The 24977-nt window shown below is 42.1% G+C and overlaps 1 protein-coding gene across 1 annotated transcript in view; it reads left to right on the top strand.

Annotated features, from left to right (window-relative positions):
- The window catches only part of NCKAP5 (NCK associated protein 5), a 1041554-nt gene that overhangs the window by 301972 nt on the left and 714605 nt on the right, over window positions 1–24977 (top strand). The window contains exon 3 of the mRNA XM_066346570.1: window positions 24844–24917. Coding sequence (XP_066202667.1) covers window positions 24844–24917 — 74 coding nt within the window. The remainder of the gene's footprint in view (window positions 1–24843; window positions 24918–24977) is intronic.

Below are 24977 nucleotides of genomic sequence, written 5' to 3'. Positions count from 1 at the left end.
GTGTCTGACTAGGACCTACTCTTACAGGAGCAGTAGTGTGGACCCATCCGCTAAAGACTGAATTCAGGAAGGGTGAGAGCTAGCAGCCAAGGGCACAGCCTAGCACTCTAAGTTTATCCCCACGTGTCCCCTCCATTCCCATGTGTCCCCTGTTTGCCTGCCGTTAAGAATCAGCTGGGTTTTCTGGTAAATCTCCAAGTCGTTTTTCTGGAGGTTTTCATTCAGAAGGTTTGATATTGTGTCCAGAAATGGGTCATTTTAAGAAGTTCCCAGGGTGAACTTTACGATCCAGTACGATTAGGAAACCCTGAAATCTAGACCCTTGCTACTCAGAAGGAGACCCACAGGCCAGCATCAGCAACTGGGATTCATTAGGCTCGATTCTGAGTCCATAGGTCTGAGGCGGGACCTCAGACTCTGGACTTCTAACAGCCCCCAGGAGATGCTGCGTGTTTCAGGTTTGTGCACTCACTTGGAGCAGCGAGGATCCTCGTGACCTTAGGTAGGAGGAGAATGAAGGACGGATGAGTCGTCATTCAGTCTCACTTTGTGAGAGATGCCCTGGGTCTCACAGACAGGTCATTAGAAATGGGATAGAAGTTTGTGGACATGGGGGGATGTAGAATGATAGGGTTCTTCATTATTAATATCATAATGTCCCGAATTCCAGGTTTCTGTAACATAAGTGTTGTTGTTCGGGGGTTTTGGGGTGTTTTTTTGTAAAGAGGAAGGTATAGAGAGAGACAGGAACATCAGTCTGTTCCTGTATGTGCCCTGAGCAGGGATCAAACTGGCAACCTCTGTGCTCCAGGACAATGCTCCAACCAACCAAGCTATCCAGCCAGGTTTAATTTTTATTTTTAGAGAGGCAGAGAGAGGAAGGGAGAAAGAGGGGAGGGGGGAGGGAAGCATTTATTTATTGTTCCACTCAGTTGTGCATTCTTTGGTTCCTCCTCTGTGTACCCTGACTGGGGATCGAACCCCAGCCTTGTCGTTTTGGGATGGTGCTCTTATCTGTCAAGTGTTTTTATGTGAAGAGCTGGAAAGGGCCTCTGAGGGAAGGCAGAACTGTTACCTGCTTTTGCAGCATGATGGTACCTTTGTCCCCGTTTTACCAGCTCTGCGCAGGCTTTCTCCCTCTTCAGTTAACAGTGTCCTAAACAGCCCTGGCCGGTTGGCTCAGTGGTAGAGCATCGGCTTGGCATGCAGAAGTCCCGGGTTTGATTCCCGGCCAGGGCACACAGGAGAAGCGCCCATCTGCTTCTCCACCCCTCCCCCCCTCCTTCCTCTCTGTCTCTCTCTTCCCCTCCCGCAGCCGAGGCTCCACTGGAGCAAAGATGGCCCCGGGCGCTGGGGATGGCTCCTTGGCCTCTGCCCCAGGTGCTAGAGTGGCTCTGGTCGCAACAGAGCATCGCCCCCTGGTGGGCAGAGCGTCGCCCCCTGGTGGGCGTGCCGGGTGGATCCCGGTCGGGCGCATGCGGGAGTCTGTCTGACTGTCTCTCCCCGTTTCCGGCTTCAGAAAAATACAGAAAAAAAAGAAAAAAAAAAGAGTGTCCTAAACAGCGGCTTTCCTCCACCAGAAACGCTGAGCTGTGCATCCCTGAAGCGCCCTCCCTGCAGAACAAGTAAAGAAAGAGGGCGGCTCATATTTCTTTATGGTATAATGATTGCATTCCTTTATTGGCTCTACCTGCTGAGAGGCAGCATCCTTGCTGGGTCTGTAGTGCCTTCCTTTGGATGCTTTCACCTCCACTGACTGTAGTGCACACCCTCAGCAGTTTTTCACTGGTAAAATCAAGTGAAAGTGGCCACTTCAGGCATGTTGAAGAAGGGGAAGGGAGCCAAGAGGCACTGTGTGGTGGGCACGGGTGGTGATGGCTATAACACATACTGACTGCCACCTCAAGGCTGGCAGAGAAGAGAATGTGTCCTTCACACATTAGTTCCTGCAAAACCTTATTGCCTGTGACTGGGTCCAGAGCCCACCCTTGAACTAGTTGACATCTCCAGAAGTGTGTGATTGCTACTGACTGCCTTGCATTCAGGCTACAGGCTACAGGCTACACCCTTGGAGTGGGGATAGGGAACCACAGGGTAGAAGAGGAGTGAATCCCCTGGGAAGAGCACTCCATACTCTCCAAAACCACATGTGACCACAGCATGCAGCCACCAATAACTGAGCAATGTAGTGCATCTCAAACCAGTCCATGTAGAGTGGTGCTATAGACTAGAAATGCAGAAGTTTAGGAAAGGCAGGGCAGAAATAATAAAAATGAGCTGTAGTAACTGAAACCCCCCAGAAAACATCACCCCAAAGGTCCCGTACTCAGAAGGAATGCCAGGTTTTGTTAGAAGTGTACCTCATTGTTAGGCCAACGCAGACACTTGGGAGATTGTGTGAATGCATTCTTTGCAAGCTGCAGTAGTCGGATTTTCATAGAGTGTTTGAATCCTTGCTTCCCCCAAGGTTAAAGCATCGTTCCCCATAGGTTAGAGACACAGCGTCCTGGTTCCAGTTTCCCTGGCTGTGCCTAGCTGGGAAAATGGCTTGCCATGTTAAAGCTGTAGTTTCTCATTTATGAAGTTACGATGACAGTACCTTTCCCCCTTCCATCCTCCCAGGTAGTTGTACAGATTATATGGCAGTGATGAAGGGGACCCTGCCTATCTTTATCATTGTATACCCAGTAGCTCCTCACACTACATAGAGCAGATGCTCAACAGCGTCTGTTGAGTGAATAAATACATAAAAGTGCTTGCATACAGTATGTGCTTTAAAATGGGTATTTTTTTCTTCTTTTTTGATCACCACTGATGCTTATGTGAACTGTAGCAATTTCACTTTGACCAAAATTGGGCCTTCTTTGTGAAGCCCGGGGAAGTCTCTAAGAAACCCAGGGATGGTCTCTCTGAGCTCAGGTCTCAGAAGCTCGGCTCCAGGCTGCAAGAGAAAGTGACAGTGTGGCTGGAAGTGTCCAGAGGTCTTTCTGGCAGTTTGGTCTGACTCAGCAGGGTGAAATAGGCTTTCCTACTCTGACAAAATCCTTTAAAATACAGTTTGTCCGTAAAGTCATGGTGCACTTTTGACCGGTCACAGGAAAGCAACAAAAGACGATAGAAATGTGAAATCTGCACCAAATAAAAGGAAAACTCTCCCAGTTTCATACCTATTCAGTGCAGTTCGATGTGAGCTCACACACAGATTTTTTAGGGCTTCTTAGGTAGCTACCCCGTAGAGCCTCTACAGACTCGTCACTGACAGATGGCCTACGAGAACGGGGTTTCTCCACCAAACTGCCGGTTTCCTTCAACTGCTTATCCACTGAGTAACGTTACTCCTATGTGGTGGCGTTCATTATAAATGCGCCGATATTTACGTTGCACTTTGGTCACGGATTTGAATTTAGCGAGCCACGGAACACACTGAACTTTCCTCTGTACCATCCACATCCCGACCGGCATGGCCGTGGGCTGCTCCGCTGTATACAGTGTTACATCATCATCTGCTCATGCGCACATGCTGCCACATCATCCTACAGAAACTGGGAGGGTTTTCCTTTTATTTGGTGCAGATTTCACATTTCTATCGTCTTTTGTTGCTTTCCTGTGACCAGTCAAAAGTGCACCATGACTTTACGGACACACTGTACATTTGTTGAATTCCAAGAAAATATTTTTAAACAATTTTCTCAGTGAGCTATTTTTGTGGTCACACAATGAGCTCAGAGACACTTGGGTCTCGTTCAGGCCTCTGCTCCCCTGCAGCGAGATTTCTCATTCTCTCGTCGTCCCAGAGGGTGAACTAGGTTTGCACAGCAGGCCTGGTGTGCTCCTCATCTACTTCTGGTTTGCACAGGAACTGGCAGGTTCATTTCTTTTTCTTTTCCTAAAAATTTTATTTAGAAAATTAAATTTAGTGGGGTGATATACATCAGTAAGAATACATAGGTTTCAGGTAACCATTTTTATAGCATTTGAACTTTTTTTTTTTTTTTTTTTTTGTATTTTTCCGAAGATGGAAACGGGGAGGCAGTCAGACAGACTCCCGCATGCGCCCGACCGGGATCCACCCGGCACACCCACCAGAGGGCGATGCTCTGCCCATCCGGGGCATAGCTCTGTTGCGACCAGAGCCACTCCAGCGCCTGGGGCAGAGGCCAAGGAGCCATCCCCAGCGCCCGGGCTATCTTTGCTCCAATGGAGCCTCGCTGCGGGAGGGGAAGAGAGAGACAGAGAGGAAGGAGAGGGGGAGGGGTGGAGAAGCAGATGGGCGCCTCTCCTTTGTGCCCTGGCCAGGAATCGAACCTGGGACTTCTGCATGCCAGGCCGACGCTCTACCACTGAGCCAACCAGCCAGGGCCTATAGCATTTGAACTTTTGATTGTGTTGTGTAAGTTAAATTTAATGTAGTTCAGACATCTACTTGAAGTTTCAATTTCAAACTTTGGTTGTAGCTTGGGAGCCTAGTGGGGTCAAAGGATGTATGTGAGAGCAGGGAATTTTAGAGTTCAAGCCTGGGAATCAAGATTTTTCTGTGGAGCTCAGGATGTATCTCACACAGCTAAGGTGACTTTGTGGGAGTGTCTTTTTAAATTGCTGCTGCTGGGCTCTGTGTAGGACAAACACTTCTTATAGTGAGAAGCTGACATCAGCTAAGGGCTTGGTTCTTGTAGAATAGCATTAGGAATGTTTATTATTATTATTAATTATTTTAAAACTTGTTCACAGGGTCTCTACCCTTAAAGAATGTGATTTGGTCTCAGACCGTGAATAGGTCTATCTGACCATTCTCTCAGGTTCCGACAACCGTGTAGGCTCAGCTCACCTTAGCAGCTGTACTAAAGATGTGCAAAATGACATACAACGACGGGTTATCTGTTTCAGTGGTCCACACAGCCAGCTCTCACTCAGTTTTTTTCTTTGTGCCAGATACTATTTTGATAGTTTTACATGTTTTTTCTAATTTAATTTATTTTTTACCATTTTCCCATTAGCAATGAAATGGAGTTAAGGAGAATTGTCAAATACCCATAAATTATGTACATTATTATCTTATTTACTAAATCACTTTTCCTACTTTTATCCAAACTAGGAACTATTTGAAAACATGCTTGCAGTAAACATTCAGCAAATGTTTGTTGAACGAATGGATGGAAGGATGAAAGAGATGGGACTCTTATTTGCTGGTGGTCTACATGTAAGAATGTTAATTCAGTTTTCTCTCCACACTCAAGAATCACAGAGGACTAGAGCCTAGGTCTAAGGTTTAGTCCAGTAGTTCTCCAGAGTGTGAAAGTCAAATTCTCAGTCCTTGCCCCCGGCCTGCTGAATCAGAAACTCTGGGCGGGGCCCAGCAAGCTGTGTTTAGACAAGCCCTCCAGGTGATTCTGACAGACACTCAAGTTTGCTGACCTCTGATCTGGTCCACAGCCTCATTTTATAAACAGGAAAGTGGAGACCCCTAAGAGTCAGGGCCTGTATAGTTTGTCTACGTCCCAGGGCCTGATTCTGGCACAGAACGCTGTTGGTATAGTGGGCACTAAAATAATTGTTGATTTAACTGTGGGTGTTTTTACTGATTAGAAGGACTACACCTATTTAATCAAATCTATTGACTTTCTGCTAAGCAAACCTAGAATATATGAAATAGGCTGGACAAAAAATGATGAATGGTGAGATTCACTTTACAAAATTGATTCTATCTAGTGTATAAGAATTAGATACACATGAAATATTTACAGAAAGAACTTTTAGGTAAACTAACACACACTTAATTTAAGATTTAGCTAATTACATTTAATATCGGGCTAAGAAAAGTCATGGTTATAGTTAAGGTTGAGAAGGTAGTACTGTGAAATTGGAATGAATTAAATAGCTATTGCTTTAGAATTGGAACTTCATCTGGTTATTGTCCTGGTGCTTTTTGTGCGATTTGTTTTTTAGTTTTTATTTTGTTTTTTGTTTGAAGTAGGATAGAGGGGAAGCATTAAAGACTTTATATATGGCTAGGAAATATTATACTATAATATTATATTGGGAAGTTTGAGATATAGCAAAAAAGTAGGTGTAATGCTGGTGTCCAAGGCCAGGCAGGTTCAAGTTGAATTCGGACAAAGAACTGTGGAGCCAGAAAATGTTGGGTCATTCCCATTTAGTAGATTCTCAAAACGTGGATGAGCAAACAGGCAGGGAAAACGGCTTCTCATGGCAGCCTGCGAATGAACAGCAAAATGGCCCCTCGCAGTGGCAGGCAGGCAGTCCACACTGGGGACAAGCCACCCACAGTCTCACATAGACTGTACACACGTGGTACTGCCATGTGCTCACGCACTAATCACGCAAAGTACAAGCGGCAAGCCTAACACAGCTGTTTGCCCAACGATCGGTGACTGAGTTATTAAAATAACCAGCCCCAACAGGAAACTAGATGTGTCCATGTATCAACACCAGGCAGACATGGTTGCCTTTTATCATTCATTTTCCATTTTTCTTTTTATAAAATACCTCTACCATGTCTGTCTTCTTATCAAGTCTGTCTAAGAGATATTTGCAGCTTTCAAACACAAGTTTCTTCCTAGCTTTAGCACAGTTTTGGCTTCTTCCTTTTGTCAAAAAAAAAAAAAGGAAAAAAAGAATGCTATGAAAAACTGTTTCTGTCATTATATGCTCAATACTAATATGGCAAAGCACTTGACTACTTTAGATTCTACAGCGACAGAATTAGCCCAGTGTTTTGTGACCCTCTGACAAAAGGCAGCATGAAAGTTCAAAAGTACCTCATTCACTTTAATATGAGACAACAAAGTATATTTAAAGTAGTCAAGATGGGACCTCAATATTGAATCAGTGTGGAGTAAGTATAAACCAAGGATTTAACTAAGTCTAACCTGGTTGAAGGGCAGGCCCCTGGAGGGCACTGAGCGCTCAGAGATCCCAGTGCAGTGGTGGGGTGAGGCAGGGCTGAGATGCTAACTGAGGCCTCTGGGCTCTGAGCTGCGGGTGGAGCCCTCTGAGGTGAGCCTTTAGGAAGAGACTGATCCCTTGGTCCCACAGGAAGCCAAACCTGCACTAAAGCTAGGAGGAAACTAGTATTTGAAAGCTTCATGTAAGCCAGACCTGGGTCAGTGATTGGGCTTGCTGGAATAAGTATCCACTTCTTCAGTGGGTAGTGGGGGAGCAAAAGCATCTCCTGGAGTTAAATCTGATCAACAGCACTAAAGTTTAGGGCTGAGCCCACTCTCAAAGAGAAATCTGGAGCATTCTTTAGAGAAACTGAAGCTCAGTGATGGGTGTAAAGCCAGTAGCCATAGCCACCATCACAGCCGCCTGGCCCATGCAGGTTTGCATTGGATTTGGACAGTCGGTAATGAAACAACGGAGCCAAAAGCTGGTGGGCCATCATCTTTAATCCTAGCTTGCACCTGGCGGGCAAGTAAAAACACACACTGGGCTCCAAAACCCACTCATTCAGTGCTCACAAAGCTACTGACTTATCCGAGTTTCCTAGAATTAAAGGTTTCTAGCTCACCAAACTTATTCACCTCTGTTCCCCATCTCCTTCCTTCTCCCTGCACAAACTCTGCACAAACTGGCTTCTCCCTCAGCACTCCGCCATCTTGGCTGCTTCTTCTGGCCTCCTCCACGTGGTCTTTTTCTGCTCTGCTCTCTAATGCTAATCTCAAGAACCAAGAGAGAGCAAATTCCTAGTCTGCCCCCATTTTATAGTGTAGAAATCAAAACTCTTAATCCAATATACAAATAAGGAAGTCTCTGATATAAAGTCACTTATCTGAGGCATGACGGGATTGCACCACCCCACAGCAAAAAGGGTGGGAAAGGCTTAGTCCTAAAACCAAGCCCCAGGCTACAAGGATCCTGCCTGCCTACAGCCCACCCCCAACACACATTAATATCACCTGAGCGGCGGCTTCCACGTAGGCAGCGCCAACTTTAACAAAGTGAGCATAATATATTTTATCTGCCCAACAATGGGGAATGGACAAACAGACAGGGAGGAATAGCAGAAAGTGGGACCAACTATGCTGTTTGCCTGTGCTTCGCCGTTGTTTGCATGGAAGGTGTCACACCCTGAGGAACCTCTCAGCCTCTCAGTCCTGGGCAAACAGGCTGGGCCACAGCTCCAGTGGCCAGGTGCCATGTGGAGCCAGATTCCTACAGTTCTCAGCAGGGATAAAAGACACAGAACTTTGCCAGCAATAGCATGTCCAGAGCCCATCTAGCAGTGCGGGTGCTTACAGAGTGAGTCAAGGAGAACCAGCATGCTATAAGTCCAAATTCTCCCCAACCCAGGGCAGGCAGGAAGTGAGCAGCAGTTAGATCTGAGAGATATTCCAAAATAGAAGCTTGGCTTTGCTCTTCTGGTAAATAGTAAATGGTAGCACTGACTCCTACCAAAACAATTGGAAGCTAAAAGGCTTTCTATCTGGTCAGTGATAGCTGCTGAGACAACCTAGAACAAGAGTGGAGGCTCCGTGACTTCTATGTCTTGAGATTTTTGCAGCTATACATGTGCAGCCAGAGTCAGAAGAATCCTGCACCTCTATTGCAGTTGGTTTTGTGTGACCGGAATGAATAACAATACCAAAGGCTGGCATTAAATTCACCTGCAGTTTACCCTTAATTTGCAGCCTTTCAGTCATAAAAAAGGTGTCCTTTTCATGTTAACTAGTCTTATTCCTGAGTGTGATTTGTTATTATAGCAAATTTAATTTTGCATGAAAAGCATGATAACTATGTGGCATTTGCATACTCAGAACAAATTCCCAAAAATATTTGCATAAATTTCCCGGTGTTCTTTTTGACTCAACAACCTCATCATAGTAAATTGCCTTTCTAAATTGATTTAACACATCTGCCTTGTTGAAGTGTGGCTAATTTTCATCAGAAGTAAGAATTAGGATAAGTTATATTATTACCCACTGGTAAGTGAACTGTCTGACTGCCACCCCGAATATGTGTTTGTAACAATGGAGTTCCTGTTTTGGGTCATTGTCCCACTGGAAAGCATTTTCATGACACTTCAGATCCCAAATGTGCATTCACAGAAGGGTTTTAGCCACTTTACACTTTTAAGAGATAAATTATTATTATTATTTTTTTAAGTAACAGCACAGGGTGCACCTGCTATATATTTATTACGGGTACTGATCTCATGCTGATTTTTAAAATGGCACTTTCATCATTAGTACAAATGTCAGCTTCACAGCAGTACAGCTATTGCTGGTTTTGCATTGAGACATTTTTTAAAATGAGATATTGTGTAAAAATTAGATATTTTAAAAACCTTGAATTGTTATTCAATTCTGAAGGCAACTCAAGAAACTAATTTTGGATTTAAGTGATTAGTTCATCTTAAATTTGGTGGGGTACATGTGAATAATAAGTGAATATAACTATAATGGGCTGTTAATTTATTGGTCATTTGTGGGACTGGCTCTCAGAGTGAAGTGGGATGAGATCCCTTGGAGGACTTGCTGAAAGCACATTGCTGAGTTGGACCTGAAGAGTTTCTGACTCGGTGGGTGTGGGCAAAGGCCAGAGGGTTTGCATTTCTAACAACTTTATAAATGATGCTAATATTGCTGGTGAGGAAACCACACTGGGATAAACAATGAATTCCATCCTAATTCATAGAAGAAAGCGTTTTATGAAGCAGGGACCATTTTTGTCAGATCTGGCAAAGCTGAGAGAATAAGGCCAGCAGGTGCCAGGCGATGGACAGTGAGTGGCTGGGTTATTCTCCTCACGGGTGAACAGGCCCAGACACAGGAGCTCCAGACACAGGGTCTCTTTCTAAATTAAAAGTTGAGTTTCGAAATTCAAGATGACTTACAGTATTTCTCTCTGGATTTTCCAATGGGAAAGTTGCAGTCTCCTGAAACCACATACAGTACATAATTTGTCTTGCCCTTTAAGAGAGAAGAAACTTCCTATGTCCTGAATAGACACTTTCCACAGTCAGGTAAAGTGTTTTCTAATCACCTATCAAACAAGAGAACGGCACTGTTTCCCACAGGCTGTCTCAGCCACTGGTTTACCACTAATAGAAGTACTCTTTAGTCAGGAGTATTAAACATTTTATACACCACTGCAGGAATCAGAGGAGGACAAAAACGCCCAGACAGCTTGATGAAGGAAGCAGCAGAGCAGCGTGACCTCAAAAGAGGCAACCAAACACGTGCTCCCCGAAGTTAGATTTCTTACATCTTCTATACCTTTTACAGAACACAGGTTTTCATGCAAGAGGCTGTGATCCCTTTGTCTAGAGGTCTACCTCACTCTCATGACTCCAGGATGGGAAGGCGAGTTTGGTGAGGTCAGAGAATAAGCGCTGGAATTTGTAAATTAGGTCTTAAAAACTTTTAAGAAAAGGAGAGAAGAAAGGGTTTTCAGGTAAATTCCTTCTTCCTTTCTCTGTCTAGCAAGTTGCCCCAAGCACCTTTTCAGAGAACTATAGGAAGCAGCTAATCCCCTGCATTCTTCCTTGCTTCTTCTTCCTCAGTGGGGGACGGGGGTCTGACTTCTCCAACACAAGACCTATGGGGCCCTTTGAAGGAGAGTCTCAAGTTTCTTCACATATAACAAGCTACAGAGTTGAGGGTGGAAGGTGCCAGGAAACAGATCATATTTAATCCAGGCTAAATGAAAAAGGTTGCTACTCAGTTTTTATTGGGGTGTCTTCTACTTCATAAGTCCTTTCTCTGCATCTTCTAAAACATGCTAACATCCTCATGCTTCTCCTGGAAGCTCTTTATCCTAATTTTAGAATATAAACAGCAGTGCAGCCTCAGGGTCTTGGAGGCAAAGGTGAAGGAGAAAATGATGGTATGATTTCAGAAGAGGGTGTATTTTCTCGCTGCTCCCCTTCCCCACCGCCTCCATTGGCAGAGCTAAGACTGCGGACTAGAAAGAAAGTGCTGCCTCATGAAATAGTAGGAGCCCCATATAATTTCTTCATTTTCAAAAGGCAGTGGCCCATTGCCAAGATAGGGTCCTCACTCTTGCCTTCCTATCTCCTAGCCCCTACTTGGATTTTTCCTGGTCATATTTAAAGATCTGGAAATGACAAGTGGCAGCCAGATGTGTCCTGCTTTGCCCCCATTCCCATTAAACTGTGATGGTCTTGGTGCAAGGAACCATATTGAAACACCAGTGAACTGGTCCTCAAGGAGCTAAGTTTTGTTCTGCAGAGCAGGCTTTTTCCAGGAAGATGTGGGGCAAGTTCCAGTGTCTTCAGCACTAGGGTTGTCACAGCAGAAGGAATGGCCTTAGGGCTTTCCACAGGACATGAGCAGGCTCTCCTGAATAGGCCCACAGTGTCTGCTGCAGATGCAGGGAGTCCAAGCTCTGCTTTATGTCTTCTTAGGCAGCTGTACCCACCCCAGCCTCATGGCCCTGCCTCCCCAGGATGTAATTCACCTTCAGTAGAGAGGGTTCTTTATTTTGAGTAATAAAGTAAAAATTCGTTATTCCCCATTCTTTGCTCTTTAGTATATGTGGGGAGGGGTATGGCCACAGAAGACACAGAATACTGTATTTAAATTAACCAGTTACCCAAGAAAACTCTTGTTACTCTTTATGTGCTCCCTCTGAGCTTGGCCTTTCTCTGGTTCAGCCCTTATCTTCATTGTAGTTTTCTCTTGGGAATGTTTTTGGTTGTAGTTTTGTGGCTTTTGCCAATAATGTTGAAACCTCTTTCTGACTCTCCCAGAAATCTTCATAATTTCTAGTCCACTTTCCTAGTTTGCAGCGACACTGTACATCTGTTCTCGGTGTGCACGTGTGCACTTAGACCCTGCAGAACGTGCCTGAGAAGGTTGCCCAGAGAAGGTGGCAGATCTCCTCGGGGCTTGCATTTCTGTCTTCTGAGATGTGTGTTGAGGACACCGGTGGTCTCCTGTAACACAGCACTTGGAGATGAAAATATGGAGACCAGCTGAGGGATAAGAGGAGGACTTGATCAGTAGTGGTAATTCATATGCTCTTTTTTGTTTTAGGAAATACAATACAGAGCTAGTGTTTCTCTTTACCAAAACAAGTCTGAATGTTTGAATACTTAATTAAAACACTAGCCTGCAGCCACATGAGAATGAGAAGAACTCATTGGTCTGTTACTTTCATTTCCTCATTTTTACAATAAAAATATAGACATTATTGTTATCTGGTCCTGAGTACCACCCATCCCTGCCCTGCCCCAGAGGCATATAGAAGAAGACTTCAAAATGCCTCACACTAGGAAGAGGTAGTTTGATTTATGCACAGTGCTTGCAAGTGAAAGATGAGTTTAACAGGCAGCCTACTCAAATCCTTGAATCCACAAATGCTTTCAGGTACAGAAAATAAAATCCAAACAAAGTTTATGTGTTAATGCATAAATGCATAATCCCCTCACCCATTACGATATAGCCTATTTCTTGAAGGAAACCCCTGACTGAGGATGAATATGAAGAAAGAAAATATTTCAAAATAATGTTACAGGTCTCCTATGTGCCTGTCTTCCTAGGATAGGCAGCCCGAGCTTCCTCAGGAGAGGTCCTGGCTTCAGCGTGGGCAGAACCTTCTGTTCTCATTCTAATACATCTTTACCTTCGCGGTCTTGTTCCCTAATAACATGGGAATGTCCACAGACTGCCAAGGCCCTGACTTTGCTCAGTAAAGTTGGTGTTGTGGGTAGTTCAGAGAAAGGTTTGGTTTGTTGATTGATTGTTGGAGATTGGTTAGTTTTGTTTTGTTGGCCTGCTAGGTCTTCAGAAATGACAGGAACTCCCACTTGGGCAACCATTCTCCCAAGAATTGGCAACCCCTTCCTCCCTAGTTCTTGTTAAAATGAGATCTCCAGGCCTCACCTGACTCCCAAACTTAACTGAAGTTCTGAGCTGGGGCCTGGGATCTGCCATTTTTCCAGTGGCTCAGTAGTGTCTCAGGAACACTGGACTTTAAGAATCACACGTGTGGGGAAGCTGGTCTCCCAGAACTGGTAAACAGCCTGCACATGCACAAGATGGAGTCAGTGTGGACAGGTCCGCAACAGCAGATTCAGCCGTGCATGGCTAAAGGAAACAAGCTGGGGGTGGTACACATGTGCGCCCACCTTGTATAATTGGTCATTGTTACCCCCATTTTTTATAATCATGGCTTGGTGCCACTTTTGTGTGATTTGACTGAAAAGTTCCTACTCACTGAGTCAGGCTGCTGCCGCTCTACTGCATCTGGTAGCCGCCAGTCGAGTCTGTCCTCTCTGCCTGAAGCTCCACGCATCTTTTCCACCTCTCGCCCCCTTCCCCCCCATCCTTTGCCTCTGAACTCACCCCAACAACATGATGTTTTCTAGAAAGCTTTGTTTATTTTTCTCCTTGCTCCTGGCATCAGATTTTTCTCTTTAGTCCCCTGTCCAGGGATCATTTTCAAACTTAAGTGAGATGGTTTCACTCCTCAAATCAAATCCCACTGCGATTGCTCCCTAGTTCATGGAGAACAAAAGACAAAGCACTAACCGGGTCTGTGAGGCCCTGACTGTGCGCCGAGGGTCTGTGAGGCCCTGACTGTGCGCGGAGGGTCTGTGAGGCCCTGACTCTGTCCGCCTCCTTGCACCCGTGCTGTGCGCCTCCACAGGGGCCTCGCTGGCCCTGGAGCTTGCCAGCGCGCACTCTAGCCTCAGTCTTGTTCGTCTCTGCCAAGGAGGGGTCTTCCAAGATCCTTGCCTGGCTTAGCTCCCTCGTCTCCTTTCTGTCTCCCCGCAGATGTCGTCTCTCCCTGCACCAGGTCAGGTCATGTTGACCCACGTCTCTGCAGTCCCTCCTTTCCCCCTCTCTCTTTAATTTCCCCACGTAACACTTTCAGTTATCTTGTCTCTTCTCCACAAACCAGTAACTTTCATGAAGCTGGAGACTTTTGTCTCTATTGCTCCTGGCTGGATGCCCAACCCAAGAAAAGTGCCTGTGCACAATTGACATTCAGAATACCTGTTGCATAATTGAATTGGGCATTCTTTACACTGCATTCTTTACTGATTTCTTTGAGAGAACAGTGAACAGTAGCAGGACAAAGCAGTGAGCTACAACCTGTTACCAGAGCCAGTGATTCTCAAAGAGTGGTCTCGGAACCGGTGACATATGAATCACCTGGGAGCTCGCTAGAGATGCAAATCTTGGGCTCCATCCTATACCCACCTAATCAGAAACTTTGGGGTTGGGCCCGACAGTCTCTTTTCACCAGCTCTCCAGGTGATTCAAGTGAACGAAATACAAATCATTACTGTGAGTAAACAAATGTTATTCTCCCTAGGTGATGCTTAAGCCCGGTTCAAGTGCACTGCTGTCTTAAAATGCCTCAGGACTCTAACTGTGGCTAATATGCCGAAGCCAATTTACCCTCAGCAGCTACTTGTAGGTCCTGTGCTAGGTGCTGCAATAGAAGAGAGTTTATACCTGGGCTTTTTCAGGAAAAATGAGGAGCCTGGCTCTACCCGAGTCCCAGGACAGTGTTAGGAGAGTAAAATTAGAACATAACTGGCCAGACTTTGAAGGGCATTGATAAAGGTCAGCTAGGGGACCATGACACACTGCAGTGAGTGAAATTGGCATTCTGTGCTCCACTATTTGGGTAGAAGGAATCATGTGAAGAGGACAGCATATTGATATGATGAATCCATCAATCAATTTGTGCTATGATACTGGGATTTGGAATAGTCCTTGACCTTTCTTTTTGTGGTCAAACTCTGCTACTTAAAGTAACTTGTGATCTAATGGAAGCTTTCCACTTATATAAGGCTCTGTCAGCGCCTCTCCATCAAAGGCAGAATCAAGGTTGAAATGAGGACTCTGCTAACCATATCATTTTTATTTTTATGGTGACTGATCTCTCTTATTTGGTTAATATATATATTATATATAATCCACTGCCATGCTGACAAAATGATATGTTACTGACTTGCAGAACTTCAGGATAGATTGAGTTATTTTTTATATCTACCTCAGGAAAAAAAATCCTAAGCTTGAAATATGTCATTATTTTTTCCACCTAAATGAATTCCTTCTTTTAATCAATATATACTTATCTCCCAAACTGCTATAAAAGCAAAATGCAAGAAAATAGTCTAGGCCACTTAGAAATATAATAATCACATCTCTTTTTCACTTAAAACCAAATATAACTCATGTCTTTTTCTCAAAGACAATCTAGCTGTCAATAATAGCATCTTTGTCAAATTTGATTGAAATTGCATGGTGCTGTGTTAGGATTCATTCCATTTATCTGAATAGAGTGCTGAAAATGAGACTACAACTTCACTTCTTTCCTTGGTCTTTCTAAGCCAGGGGAATCAAAACCAAACCAAAGCCAAACATCTATAGATTATACAATTAGTATGATTTTGGAGGTGCATTCCTGAATTTCTTTTGCGGTTCTGTCAGCAGTCTCTGACAAAATTGAGATGTACACCCCCCTAAGTGACAGGGCCGGGGTTCTCTCTGCCTCCAGGCACATTCTTACCACTACAGGATGTCCTGTGAGGGAAGTCAGTGGTGGCAGGACGCTCTCTGCTTCGCTCTGGCCTGGCACAGTTGGAAACCTGCTAGATTGAGTGATTGCTTGTCTTAAGTGTGTCATGGTTTGATCAGGAACAAAATCATTGAACCAGAACATGATCCTTAGTTTTCTAGGTTGAAATGTTGACCATGACTTAAAAGATGTTGAGGATAAAATGAGAATGGACACCAAAGTGCTTTGGAAAAGATGATGACCTTGATTAAACAACATTTATAAACTATAAACTGTATTGATTAAAGTTGATTGAATAAACTATATTAATTAAGCAAGTAATATAGAGATGTTAAGTTGACTTAGTATTTTACTTTGTTTGCCATGTTAGGTTTCAAAAGAAATTACTATTATTTATTGTGCTATTTACAGTATAGGCTAAACTGAAGTAACAAAGAGACCCTGAAAATACAGTGTTTTAAATGCGGTATAAACTTTCTTTTTATGTAAGTGGCCAAAGTGAAAGATTACGATGGGTGGATAGCTGCTTTTTAAGAACTGTCAATTTCTTTCATGTACCTTCTGTCTTGGCCCAAGGTTGTTACCATTCATAGCCAGGGGAAGTGTGCATAGTGGGGAAGAAGCTTGTTTTTAGGTTGGAGATACCTTAGGTAGAGCTGGTACCATTTTTGCTCACATCTTGTTGGCTTGAACTCAGTCACATGTTCACACCTAGCTTGCTGAGAAATAGAATCTCTGGTTCAGGAGCCCTGCCTCCAGCAGAAATGGGGAATAGTAGGAGCTGTCTTTAAAAGAAATAAAGAAAAATATATGATGGAGGATGGCTTAGTAGTCCCTGACAAAATTGAGATGTATTGTAGTACAAAGTTCTGCTAAACTGTACTTGTAGTTTCATTGGCATTGATTGCATTGCCTTGATACCACATAGTAGGTGATAAACCTTTTCATTTCCATGGTTATTATATGTCTATATTCTGTCACTGTTGATTGATATTAATGTAATTTTCATACGTGACAGAAATTATAGAGATATCTCTGTTGCATGGTGTTTACTATTTATTTATCATATAATCCATTATTCTCCATTTGATAGCAGACTGGTTATGACTATGCATTGTGTTGCTCGTGGACAACCCATATGACTTACATGGCATAGATAAGCAACGTGCCTGAATTTCTCTCAGGATTATGAGATCAGAAGAACACAGTGATTTTGCTAAGTTTTCAATGGGTTATCTTTGAGATGCTATTTCTAATTTGTATTTATAGAATAAAAGTGGGTATCCCATAATTTTGTAAAAATGTATAAAGTGTATATGACCATTACAACCTTTTCAATTAAAAAGCAGTTCCGGAAGACTAGACTTGAAGCCTTATAATTTTAGATTCTCTTGTTATGAGACTGATTACATCCGGTTAATGAACTAAGTACTCTTTCACATATTCAACATATACCCTTATTGAGTAGTAGCGATGCTCTAAGTGCCCTGCTGGGTGTTGGAGGATATAAAAATGAAGTAAGATGCTTTGAAGAGTTGTGGCACATACAAAGGGGCCTGTTTGGTGCATAGTCAGGCACACAGGATTGGGCTCAAGTGAGTGATTTAACACGGAGATAAATATTTGGAAGTCTCTTGATATTTGGTAATTATTGAAGGCCTAGTGGTCTATTGGCTTTTCCAGAAGATAATAGAGCACCTGGGGTAGAACCTTACTCTTGATCCATAGTGGCTAGAAGAAGGAGGAAGGAAATAAACAAAGGTCTCAGTGATAGAAGGAGTCAGGAAGCATTTTCAGAGAATACCAGGCAGGGAATGAGTTAATTACATTTAAATCATCAAGTTCTACAGGAACTGTTCATGAGGTATGGTACAAGCAATATCCTGAGCCTTGTGGAGATCATTGGTGGCTGTAATAGAGTAATGTCACTGAAGAGTTTGCAGTTTGAAGTCGGGTTCAGTTCTTTCAAGAATGAGAAAGGAATTAGAGACGGCTAATGCAGAGATAATAGCATTAAGATAAGTCTGTTAAAGCTGGTATTCCTGAATTGATTTGTTTGTTGTGTTTAACATTGGAAGAATTTATGTTGGCACAGATGTCAGTCAAAAATGAGGCACCTATCTATTACCATGCTGTATAATTTCAAAACTGGGCATGTTTTACTTTTTTCCATTCACCATACTGATATACCTTCTTATTAATGTGACAAAATAATTTTTGAAGGAAGCATATCTTTTATGGTAGCCATTTCCTAAGTGGGGAAATTCCTGGGCATAATGATAGTTCTGTTGATTCGAACAGCTGGCCTCTTGGCCTTCTGGCCTGTGCTGTTTGCCCAAAGATGAATTGGGAATCCTATATTATTAGAAATAAGAGTGCCAACAGAATTTCACAGGCTCTGCCATAAGTTACACTGATTATAACGTGAAGATTATTCAGAGGGATTTTGGATTTCTGTAAGCTTTGATTTAGTATTATATTTTAAACTCTACTTAAAATGAAGGTTACATGAAATCCTTATCATTAGAATTCATTTATAATGGGCTTTGCACAGAACTGACCCAGATAAGACAATAGGAAGTTTGCATTAAGTGGGCTTATGTTACACAGCTACGCAATGTTTAGTATATCTATAAACCTCTAAACACTTTAATTGTTTCATACTAATTGCCTTGAAATGTGCACAGTTCCAAGATGATTCTCATTTGCATAAATTTCAGCTAAGGGACAGATGTCTTTTTAATTCTGTACCTTCGTAAAAATTTTTAGAATTTAGTATCTGTCTTAGTGTAACTTGGTATTCCTCCTCAATCCTAACTTGGGTGAAATGTTTTTAGCAAAGCATTGACAATGGCAAGTTTAAAATAAATAAGGCTGTATTGTTTCAAACACCAATTTAGTTTTAGAATAATATAAAGGAAACTGTTTCATTGTGGTATTTTAGATCTTGCTAAAATGTAATTATAATGAAATCTTTGTGGATGGTATTTTCTGGGCCAATATTTTTCTATATAATCACTTTTTAAATTTGTATAGTGAGCATATAATATTTTAAAGTTATAAAAAGAGAAAAGTATGCAGAATAAATTAAATTACCATATAATATTACCATATACTGTTTCCTTTATTTTCTTTGACTCATTATATATATTTTCAAAATTGTGATAAAAAGAATAGTGCAGCCTTACATCCTATTTTAATGTAACATTGTACTCAGTTTTCCATTTTATTATATATTTTTATTAAATTAAGGAATTGTAAGCCCTGGCTGGTTGGCTCAGTGGTAGAGAATTGACCTGAAGTGTAGAAGTCCTGGGTTCGATTCCCAGTCAGGGCACACATCAGAAGTGGCCATCTGCTTCTCCTCTCCTCCCCTTTCCCTTCTCTCTCCTTTTCTCTTTCCCTCCCAAAACCATGGCTCAACTGACCTGAGTGCATTGGCCTCAGGCACTGAGGATGACTCCAGGGAGCCTCAGCTTCAGGAGCTAAGTTGCAAGCATGGGCCCCAGACAGGGGTTGCGGGGTGGATCCTGGTCGGGGCACATGTGGAAGTCTGTCTCACTATCTCCCCTCCCTCACCTGAAAAAACAAGGAATGTGTATTTCTTCAGATGGGTAAAGCATGCTTCATTTTAATCATTTCTCTATATTTGGAAGTTTAAAATACCCATTTTTTTCATATTGTCACAAATTTTTAAATTTGATTATTTACTTAGGACAATTCCCAGACATGGGATTTCTGGATCAAAGGTACAGGGATATTTTAAATTTCAGATCCCTTTCCCCAAATGTTACATATATAGGCAACACACACACACACTTAAACTCTTTGATTATCAAGTCAAACATGGAAAATAATTTTTGTCCCTGTGCACAAATAGCCTTTTGCGTCCTCCTGCTTCCTTCTCTCGTCCCCTTCCTCTGCCCACCAGAGACACAGAATGGATGTTCTACATCTTTCTTTCGGGGTTTTTATGTTTGTTTAATTTTATTACCATATTTACATTTTTAAACAAAATTTGCTTAAATTCTTTTGAGTCTTTTATATTGTGATTTTCATATATTTTAAACTCCTCACTCAGGCATATCGTGTGTACATAAACACACACACACACATACACATATACATATCTGGCATGTATTTTATTCATCTCTTGGGTATTTGACATATAGATGCGTATACATATACCTTTGAGTTTAAAATATATGCACATATACATATATAATTTAGTTTTTCGTTAAAGTAGATGCTTTAAATTCTGAATTTAGGAACACTTGAGAATGACTTTCTGTTGCATTGTTATAGAGCGGCTACGTGGTTAGGGAGAGTTCTGAGTTAAGACCCAAAGGTCTGCTTCTGCCTCATTTCAGTGGACGTCCGGGGTGGCTGGAAGCTCTGGAGCCAGCAGCCTCTTTCAGCTCCTTAAGGAAATACCTTTGTCTGTTGGGAGACTTGGCATATTTTTCCCCATGATTATTTTTTAGCTCTTAAAGTGGACATATGGATAGTTTTCCAGAAACTCTACCTGGAATGTGCTTAGCCCCTTTAGTATGCAAATCAAGTCTTTTTTCCTCTCTCTCTTCCATTCAGAAATGTTGCTTTAATTAGCCTTTTGATTATTGCTTATATACCAAATCTTGTCAAATACTCAAAAACTGTAATTGTTAGTCAAAGCTACATTTTCTGACCTAATATCCATCATGTCTCTATTCATTTTCATCTTCATCCTTTACTTACCTTACTTAGATTGCTTGTCTTCCACAGGACTGTGTCGGTGTTCTTACTGCCAGTTCTACTATACCTAATATAGATTTTGTCCTAACGAAAACGAATAGGGTAGAATGTCCATCAGGGTAACAAGTAGGGTCATAGGGTGAGTGACATGGGAAGTGCGTGCGGGCACTGCAAGGCTTGGTGAACTGACAGTTTCCGTACATAATGTGTTATAGAGACTGAACAGAGATGCCAAGGAAAATGGGGACATAGTTGCTTGTTTTTCTTCTGGGACAGTTTTAGTTTTCATTAACTGAATTATGCATATATTAACTGAATCATACCATAGAAAAGGCAGAAGGGTTAGTGGGTTTTGAAGTACCTGGCCTGGGTTGGGGAATGTGATTAGTTTCTGGATGATACTGAACAGTAGTCTTCATCAGTGACAAGTTTACAGCCAACATATCAAATCACTGTTCACTGTTCTCTGAAGCACCATTTCATGCTGGGTGAAGTCATCCCACAGTGAAATCCCAATGTTGGGATTGACAGTTGTCAATTCTGCTATTGCAGTTTATATTTTTTTGAAATTCTTAGCATACTCACTTTCTTATTTCATTATCTTTTTGGCTTACCCTGTTGTTTTGTTAAATTTAATTCTGCTGTCTTTTTATCTCACTGTCTGTTAAGCTGCTCTGCACATTTCAGAGAGGCCAGGTCTCTCGGATACTCCTGAGCAGGGTAGGGCTCTGTCTAAATGCTTTCATGTTTGTCTCGTAGCTCATTTTCAGAGTGGTGCCCTCTCCAGTGACTGAGGGAGATGTTCTCTTTCTCTTGTGCTCCAGTGTGTTGTCATGGGGACCATGTTGTAGGTCTTCAGTTTACTCATTCTGAAATGACCCATCCAGACTTTCAGATCACCAACAGAGAGTGTAACTTCCATTTTCTGTCCCTCTGCATCTGTAGAAATCTTGTGCCTCAGCTAGCACAGTATCCAGTGTCTTTCAGGCTAGTTGGAGTCCTGTCACACTGAGATGGAATCTGGCCACTTCCTTTTGTCCTGCCTGTGCCTTTGCTACTTTGGAATATTGGAGCCCCTGTCTAATAAATAACGTCAGTGCTGTGTTTCCCACCAAGTCCTTGCTACCGGTGTGATCGCTACGGCACTGCGCTTGCGTGACTGCGCTTCTGCACCTCTCCATCACCCGCCGTTGTTTCCTGGAGTAATCTCCAAACGATGGACAGAAGTGGTTCCCAGTAGAATAAAATCATATTTCGTTCTTGCAGAATGGTAGAGATTTCTCATTAGTTAACAAAATTCTCTAAATCAGGGGCCAAATGATAAATGAATGAGAGCACTGCTGAAGTTCTCTGGGTGGGGAAAAAATGACTTCATTTAACCAAAAGCATGTAGAAGCATCATATTTTTTTTCTCAATTTTATTTGGAAGGAAAGAGGGAATGGGAGAAAGAGGGAAGAGGAGGGGCAGGAGAGAGAGAGAGAGAGAGAGAGAGAGAGAGAGAGCAAGAGAGAGTTAGTTTGCAGAGAGGTTGGTGAGGTATAGAAAATACCCAATTAAATACCCAACTAAATTACTTTGGCTTTTAGAAGTAGCAGTGTTACAAAAAAAAAAAAAAAAAGATAAAAAGATGGAAAATTCATAATTCTTATTTCCTATTGTTATGTGGTTTGAGGCTTGTCACTATAGTTAATTTATGGGGAAACGGGTGAAGCTACTTTAAATGGAAACTGCCAGTATTGGTGTTTGAAATAGCTATTAAACCAGAATCCACCTATATATATTTAATGGTTGAAAAACTATTATTACTGTTAATCTTTCGTGTGTGATATATTATGAAAAAGGTTATGCTCACTGCTTAGCAGATACTATGATATATGCTTACTTAGGCTATTTTATTTCATCCTTACAACACCTCTAATAAATTAAGTATTATTTATCCCTCTGAAGATGAAGGAAATAAGGCTTAGAGCGATGAAATAACTTGTCTGAGGGAACGTAGCTAGCAAATACCCAAACTATGGTTTGAACCTAAATTTCTATGATCCAAAGATCATATTTGTAATCACTGTGCCTTTTACCTTCAAGCTCTGACTGAGCTAAGCAGAATAAACAGATTAACAAATCAGTTGGTTTTAATCCAAACTGTATTCCGCAGCTTGCATATGATTTGGCCCCTACTTACTTCATTCTGGACTGCATAACCCAGGCTCTCTGATCTCAGCCTTCCGCTTTCTTTCTGTCCCTGAAATACCACATTTGGAGGCCTTTGCATACGCTGTCTCCTTAGTCTCCCAGTGATCTCTTGCCTCCCCCCCTTTTCCCTGTGTGCTTGCCTCCTCCTCTTCCAGGTCCCCCCTCGTACTTTCTCTGCCTTCTTCTGACTACTGTATATAAAGGAGCTGCTTGTCTTTCTTAAGTCTCTCCTGTCACCTGTTATTTCCTTCAGAGCATGTAACCAATCTGGAATCAGTCTCTTCAGTTATTTGTCATGTCCCTCTTTACCGATTGTAAGCAGCTGGAGGGCAGGAATTTCCTTCCTCTTGGTTACCATTTACTGAACTTATAGGTCAAGTGCAGTGCAAACAGATGTGGAAAAAACAGTTGAATGAAAAGTGGATGAATGACTTTGAAATGTATGTATTTGTTCTACTTGGGAACAGTACCTTTAAAATTTTTTTAAATGAAATGTATTTGAAAATATTTTTGATAATTTTCAGTATTCTAAATCATGTGTAAAATTTGACCAAGATACTTATAACACAATCACAGACTAGTACAACTTCCTGCAGTAACAGAACTTTGACATGCCCAATGGTCTTTTTTTTTTAGTCTTTTTTTGGTGTGTGTGTGTATGTGTATGTGTGTGTGTATGTGTGTGTATTTTTCTGAAGTGAGAAGTGGAGGGGGGGCAGACAGACAGACTCCCGCATGTACCTGCATGCCCACCAGAGGGCGATGCTTGGCCCCTCTGGGGCGGTGCTCCGCTGCAATTGGAGCCATTCTAGCACCTGAGGCAGAGGCCATGGAACCACCCTCAGTGCCTGGGCCAACCTTGCTCCAATGGAGCTTTGGCTGCAGGAGGGGAAGAGAGAGAGAGAGAGAGAAAGGAGAGGGGGATGGGTGGAGAAGCAGATGGGCACCTCTCCTGTGTGCCCTGACCGGGAATCAAACCTGGGACTTCTACATGCCCGGCCGACGCTCTGCAGCTGAGCCAACTGGTCAAGGCCCCAATGGTCTTGTTTTATAACCTAAAAATGAGTATTATTTAATAAGAATGAAACTCTTTAGTTAATAATCTGCAGTAGAAAGATGGTGTTCTCTAATCATAATAGTTTTTATCTGGATAAGGACTTAATAACTCTGTTGTCTAATGGGAATGATGTAGAAAGTTAAGAGGGCATCTCAAAGCTACATGGGTAGATCTAGGTCCAGAAACGTGGAACAGGACTGTTTCCATTATATCAAGTCAGTTTTTACTGTGTCCCTTTCACTTGCCTTCCCCCATACCATTATAGTGACTGTTCCTATAGGAGCAATATATTATGTGTTGCATTTCATCAAAATGAATAAATATGTATTTCAGAAAGAAAAGTATGACTATTAATCAGAGTTTATCTCAAATTCATGAGTGATGGGTGCCTTGACCCTGAAGTCATTGTACTCTACCCACCTAAAGCAGCTGTAACCTGGACAGATGCAGTTTGCAGGCTATATCTTAAAATAGAAAGGAAAAGAAATGTTAGGTTCAGGATAAAAACAAATCATCAAGCTTTATACATTGTGTTTTGTTCCACAGTTAGTAATTGAAACTATTGCATATTTAGAAATCACATATTTTTAAAAATCAGATTTAACAATCTTTGAATTTTTATGAATCAATCTCATATGACAAAGGAATATATATCCTCATTCTTCAGGAATATTCCTTGAAAATGTGGTTTGGTTTCTGAACATAAATTTACATACATTTCTAAAAAGCAAGATATACTTTGCCTTCATGTTTTCTTTGAGGTCAGAGGTTTGTTCTCTAAGAATCCAGGGGAACAAAAGCAAACTGCATTGTCTTGTTTCCATACGGAGATGATGGAAGATGGGCAGGTCCTCCCCAGTGGAAGCAATATATGTCCAGTCAGTGTAGGCAGTGAATATATAAAGCACCCTAAGAAGTTCAAAAATAGTGTTTTTGCTATAAAATAACTCTTGTCAAACCAGTGTAATCGAGACTTGTATTGTCTATTGTATTGTTTTTCTGAGGTCAGCAGCAACATCGGCTCACTCACGTTTATACAGACCACAGGTCCCTGGGTAGACGACTATGAAATTTAAATTTTCTTCTGTGAATAAGAGCATTTTTATGCTGACTGTGTAGAACTCCAGTTCTCTTTAGTGCTTTGTTTATAGAATGATCACAGGCTATGGGGGAAATATTCATCCCAAAATAACTACGTGTATAGGTCATCAAAACATCCACTTCTAGAGTCCAAGGGATACCTTGTCAAAAATCTTCCTTATGGAGATAAAGCTTATATTAAAATGCTGGTGGCTATCATAATGAAGATTTATTTGTCTTTGTGTGTCTGTACATGCAGGAATACATGGACTCCAATAAATACATCGAGCACTTGCTAACTCAGCTGGAGGAGAAGCACAGAAGTCTCTGGAGGTGAGTTAAATCCATGTCCTCAACTTACATGGCGTCGGTAGCTTTGGTCTTGATTGTGGA

This window comes from Saccopteryx leptura, chromosome 7 (genome assembly GCF_036850995.1).
Source record: "Saccopteryx leptura isolate mSacLep1 chromosome 7, mSacLep1_pri_phased_curated, whole genome shotgun sequence".
Taxonomy (NCBI): Eukaryota; Metazoa; Chordata; class Mammalia; order Chiroptera; family Emballonuridae; genus Saccopteryx; species Saccopteryx leptura.
This window is presented reverse-complemented; position numbering and strand designations above follow the sequence as displayed.